A 5,878-nucleotide genomic window follows, 5' to 3' on the forward strand; every position below is an offset into this window, starting at 1 on the left:
TTGAACCCCGGGGAGAGGGGCAGGGAAGGGGCAGGGAGCCACCAAGCAGGGACAGGAGGGGAGGGACAAAGGGACAAAGGACACCTGGATGGCCCAATGCCCCCCAGGGGTAGAGGGCATCCTTTGGATCTGCCAATCACTAATGCCCTTCTGGAATACCAGGACTGACAGACAGTGCTGGGAGGGGAAAGGAGAGGTGACTGACACACCTGGGAGGGAATTGTCAGGGGAGGGACCCGAGGTTCTGAGGTAAACCCTGAAATCACAGCACAACACTGTGGCTCTGGGGAAGGGGTGAGGCAGGGCTGAGCACGGCAGCCTGAGAACAGCCCTGCTCAGCACTGCACAGGCTGTGGATGTGGATCTTGCAGGACCTCTGGGCAGTTTTGTTACATGGGTTGCCAGGCTGGCACCCTTTGGGAGGAGGGAGATCCTTTCAGGCACTTGGTGCCTCTTTTCCTGCTCTACTGCTCGCCAGACTCAGGCGGCCCTGAGTGAAATCCCTGACTTGAATCTTGTAGCCAGAGCACCAGAAAGAGCTGGACACGGAGATTTGGGATCACTGCCCTGGCAGGTCCATGCACAGCACCCTCACAGCCAGCTTTCCATCCAGCTCCCTTTCCATGCAGCCTGTCCTGCAGCTGCAGCTGGAGCCAGGGCTGGATCCTTTGCACCCTCCCCTTTGGCTGACTGATCCCAGCTCAACCCCAGCCCAAAACCTTCCCACCCTGCCTGATCCTGGCCTGGCAGTGGCTGCAGCTCCCAGTGCTGTCCTGCACAGGGAATGGGGCAAAGAAAACTCACTCCTGAGTGGCACAGGATGCTCAGAGACCTGGCTGCTGCGAGACCCCTGGCTTGGCACTGTGGAGCTTCTCGAGCCTTCTGTTCACATCAAACTCCATGATGGCTTTGGTGATTTTTTTTTATTAATTTTTTCCCCCCTAGAATGCAAAATTGAGAACTGTGAGTCCTGTTTCAGTCGAAACTTTTGCACAAAATGTAAGGAAGGTTTGTATTTGCACAAAGGGAGATGTTACGTGACGTGCCCCGAAGGCTACGCTGCTGCCAACGGCACCATGGAGTGCAGCAGTCCTGGTAAGCAGCCCTGCACTGCCCTGTCTGCCCTGGGTTCTGCTGCAGGGGGTGTAGATGATGATCCAAACCCCTCAGGGTACCCTTAGTGGACTTAGGAACCTGCTGGGGAAACACAGACTCGAAGGGGTGCTCAGAGACTTGGGAAGCACAGACTTGAAGGGGTGCTCAGGGGACTTAGGAACCTGCTGGGGAAGCACAGACTTGAAGGGGTATTCAGTGACTTAGGAACCTGCTGGGGAAGCACAGACTTGAAGGGGTGCTCAGAGACCTGGGAAGCACAGACTCGAAGGGGTGCTCAGGGACTTAGGAACCTGCTGGGGAAACACAGACTTGAAGGGGTGCTCAGAGACCTGGGAAGCACAGACTCGAAGGGGTGCTCAGGGACTTAGGAACCTGCTGGGGAAGCACAGACTCCCTTGCAGCCTGAGGTGGGGGAGAGGTGGGCTCTGGGGTGGTCTGGGCTCGAGCAGGAGTTACAGCTGGGCTCTCCTGTTCTCTGCAGCACAATGTGAAATGAGTGAGTGGGGGCCGTGGGGGCCCTGCTCCAAGAAAAGGAAGCTCTGCGGCTTCAAGAAGGGCAATGAGGACCGGACACGGCGGATCCTGCAGGCGCCCTCTGGGGACGTGTCCCTGTGCCCTGCCACCACGGAGGTGCGGCGCTGCACGGTGCAGAAGAGCCAGTGCCCCGAAGGTGAGCAGAGCTGGGGGGCTCCCATCCTTCCCCACAGCCCAGGGAGCTCAGGGACAGGCAGTCAGCCAATTGTCCAGTGTCACCAATGTGCTGGGCAGCTCCTGGCTCCTCTGAAATGCAGGGGACGGGGATGGGATGGCACCTGGGAGAGCTGCAGGTGGAAGGGGCTCAGCCCCCAGGGGGGTGATCCTTGGCACAGCTGGTTGTGTGCTGCAGGTTTCACCTATTTTAGAGAATTCACAGAATGGCAAGGATGGAAGAGAACTTCAGGATCAAGTCCAACTCATGCCAAAAAAACCCCATTTTAATTTCTTCCGTGACCAGAGAGCAGCCAGGGGTGCATGCCTGCGTGCTGCCATGATGGGAGCTCTCTACCAGAATAGATCTGTTTTTCCCAGGAATTAGAGCCTTCAGGATGAATGGTAGTTTGATTATCTTGTTACAGAATGGACCAGGGTTGCAGCTGTGCTGAGTGTTCTGAGGGGAAGGGGCTCTGAGCAGTGATTAAATGCACAGGAATTAACCAGCAGGGCAGGGTGAAGGGGACAGGGCCAATCTGTTCCCCTCACTCCACCTCACATTGCCCCTTTGCTGTACTGCAGGGAAAAGGAAGAAAAAGGAAGAGCAAGGAAAGCAAGATAACGGGAACAGAAATCGGAAAGACACCAAAGACACAAAGTCTGGCACCAAGAAGAGGAAGAACAAACAGAGAGGGGCCACGGTGCCCGCGACGCCCGCTAGCCCTGCCCAGTAGCTGGCAGTGTGTCATGGATGGCAAGACTCCATTGCTGCTATGTATATGAAAGCTTTATTGAACAGAGCACTGCTACACCATGTAACATGTCCAGAGACAGACATATACTCCAGACTGACCCACGGACTGACAGAGGCCACGCACGCACCCTGAAGGAGGCTGCACACACACCCTGCCCAGCGCTGTGGGAGAACGCTGCTGAGGAGTGGGAGCAAAGCCACAGCGTCCCCAGGGCTCTGTGGGGACACTGCAGGCAGGAGAGGTGGAGCATTAGCCAGTGAAGGACCCAGACATGGGATTGATTTCATGATCAAAGGCCTCAAATGGAGCCCAAGCACACAGCACCAGCACAGCTCTGCTCAGCCAGGGGATGAGACTGAACCCACGTGGCCACTCTCCCTGACCTGGGACCCAAACACACACAGCAGGGGCCTCTTTCTCTTCCCTCACCCCTTATTTTGTGTTTTAAGCTGTATGACTTTATCATTGCAAATACGTATTTGTGGTAAGAGGTCAGTGGCATCTGCCCTGAATCTGCTTCAAAGAATTATTTCAAATTAAAAAAAAAAAAACAAAACCCAAAATCAAAATGACAACCAGCTTCCTGAGTGTGTGGTTCATACCTTGGCCCCTATGGAGGCTGGTGTCCCACAGGACAGAGACTCACTTGTGGAAGGGAAACTCACCAAAGCTTTAAGAAAATCCCAGGAAATGCTGCCAGCACAAATCAGCCGTCCTGCGAGAGGGACCCCAGCTGCACCCAGAACTCTCCACTGAAGGATCCACTTAACACACAGCAGATTGAGAAAATGAGAGGTTCCAACAAACCACAGGTTGCTGAAACATTTTTTTAATGCATACAGACTGTGACTGGGGTCTGCTCCAGCAGCCATGCACTTCTGCCATGGGCAGTGGATCCGTACATGCTGCGGTTTTTTACCTCCTTTTTATCTTCAGTGCAGGTTTCCATTACACATTCTGCACTTGTTTCATACACACACAATTCCTGTAGAAATCAATGGAAGTCCTATGTGCAGAAAAGCACATTGTGCAGAAAAGCACATTGGGACTCTGCTCAACCAGTCCCAGCTGTGGGACAATCCCGAGCTGGGGACAGCTGGTGCCACCCCGACGTGTGGCAGGAGGGAGGCAGGAGGGGGAAGGCACAGCTCAGGTCCTGCAGGAGAGAAACAAATTTTTGAATTGGGTAGAAACCCCCTGTGTGCATGGCACTGGCTGGAATTCCCTGGATTCTCCTGCTCTGCCAGAGCTGACAGCTGAGCAGAGGAACTGGGACAAGGACTGGCGAGCCCTGCGTGGCTTTGCTGCCTGCTCTGCTCAGGGCAGTGTCACAGGAGGCCTCTCCCTCCCTGCCCTGGGGATTTAAAATGGGATTTCTCTGTATAAATACATAGAGACACATTTCATTTCTCTAGAGTTCAGCAGAAGCTCTGTGCTCCTGAGGGATGTGCCATGGCTCACAGGGTGGATCAGGGACGTGCTGCTGGAGCTCCACTCCCCTGGTAGGGCAAGGGGCAGGGGAAACTCACCCAGGGTAACCCTGGTGAATCCAATCTTTGCTGTACTGCTTCCATACCATCTCTGCTCTGAGGTTTGGAGCCAACAGGTGTGCAGGAGAGAGAGATCCCTGTCCCTCTGAGGGTCACCGGCCCACACCCCCAGCCTCTCCTGTGGCTCTTGGTGACCACTGAGGACTCAGTTCTGGCCAGGACACCCCAACTCCCTCCAGGCAGGCACCCCAGGGCTGGCTTAGCTCGGGGCAGGACGTGGAGGCTGCACATTGTTTGGGCTCCAGAGCTGTACCAAGCTCTCCCTGACTGCTCTGCTGGCAGAAAAACCTTTCAGCCTCTCGTCCACTTTGTGTTTAAATAAACAAGAAGCTGTTCCATCTTTGAAAGGGGATTCCATTTCAGCACAATGATAAACGACCAGCATTCCAAGCAAGGGGAGAAAGAGGTTCTTAAAAGTCATCCTTGAAGTTGTTTATGGATCATGTTCATATGATTTCTGAAAGCTTCCCAGCTGAATGATCCAACCTTGCTCTATCTTCTAGCCTGTGAGAGAAGTATTTTTCCTTTCAAGCAGAACCATTTTCCCTTCCAGTTTTACCAGCACCCCTTGGTGAAGCTCAGCTCCCTGTCCTTCCCTCCTGGAGCCACGTCCCCACTGAGCTCTCAGTGAGGATTAAGGAAAAGAGAATGCATTAGGAAAGTTTCCTACATGAGGCTCTGGTAATGACTTGATTCCCTACAGTAACTCCTGGCACTATTAGCACAACTATTTCAAAACTAAACTGCATGTAATAAATCAACAGAACCTATTTTAGAGAACTCTAGGGATTATTAGAAAATCTGACAAACTTCTTTCTGTTGTAGCCTTTCCCCTACTTTCTTCCTTTTTTCAGAGCAAAATGGGAAGAAAAAGGGACAAATGCAACATGAAGTTTAAGATGCATATTGAGTATATCCAAGATTTTTCAGTAGGGGTGATTTTAAAATTAAATTCTTTTAGAACAATTAGGAGAAAAAATATAAAAAAATAAATTCAATTTATTTTCTTTTTTTTTTTTGAGTCAGCTCAAGAATTGTGCTTATTCCCACTCCCAGAGAGCTGGTTCAGTTATGAATTTAGGAACATTTTGCCTTTGACCAGCATGAACTGCACACAGAGCTCCCTAGTCCAAGCTGAGATGTCCTTAGCTGGGTGATGTCACCTCAACTCACACACATGTGAATGCTCTCTTTCCATGCACTAAATTACCCTGTTGTGGTGTTGTTTCCATGGCATCACTGTAAAATACATGTCTTTAAACAAATAAATCAATAAATGGGTTTGCTGAAGCAGCTTCATTTGTTTGTTCACCAAAACTGGAGTCAAAAATGTCCACAGACACAGGAGCCTCTCCTGAGAGCCTTCTGCTCACATCTGAGAGCCAAAGGACCACATGGATTATGGATCATGGATCATGGATCATGGCTGGGAACATCACTGCTCCAACTCCTGCACCTATTCCCACCCTGTGCTTTGATCAGCTTGGTGCTGGACTGGAGTACGACCATGTTCACAGGGGTCTGAGGATGAGGGAAGAGACAAGGATCTGACTCCATGTTTCAGAAGGCTGATTTATTATTTTATGATATATATTATATCAAAACTATACTAAAAGAATAGAATAAAGGATTTCATCAGAAGGCTAGCTAAGAATAGAATAGGAAAGAATGATAACAAAAGCTTCTGTCTCGGACCGAGGCTGAGCGAGCTGCGCTGTGATTGGCCATTAATTAGAAACATCCAACATGAGACCAATCACAGATGCA

The 5,878-nt window shown here is 51.4% G+C and overlaps 1 protein-coding gene across 1 annotated transcript in view; it reads left to right on the forward strand.

Annotated features, from left to right (window-relative positions):
* The window catches only part of RSPO1 (R-spondin 1), an 18,356-nt gene extending 12,955 nt beyond the window's left edge, over positions 1–5,401 (forward strand). The window contains exons 4-6 of the mRNA XM_005429992.2: positions 946–1,095; positions 1,598–1,786; positions 2,389–5,401. Coding sequence (XP_005430049.1) covers positions 946–1,095; positions 1,598–1,786; positions 2,389–2,540 — 491 coding nt within the window. The 3' untranslated portion in view covers positions 2,541–5,401. The remainder of the gene's footprint in view (positions 1–945; positions 1,096–1,597; positions 1,787–2,388) is intronic.
* The last annotated feature ends 477 nt before the right edge of the window (positions 5,402–5,878 follow it).

The sequence above is a fragment of the Geospiza fortis genome, unplaced genomic scaffold, assembly GCF_000277835.1.
Source record: "Geospiza fortis unplaced genomic scaffold, GeoFor_1.0 scaffold38, whole genome shotgun sequence".
In the NCBI taxonomy this organism is placed as follows: domain Eukaryota; kingdom Metazoa; phylum Chordata; class Aves; order Passeriformes; family Thraupidae; genus Geospiza; species Geospiza fortis.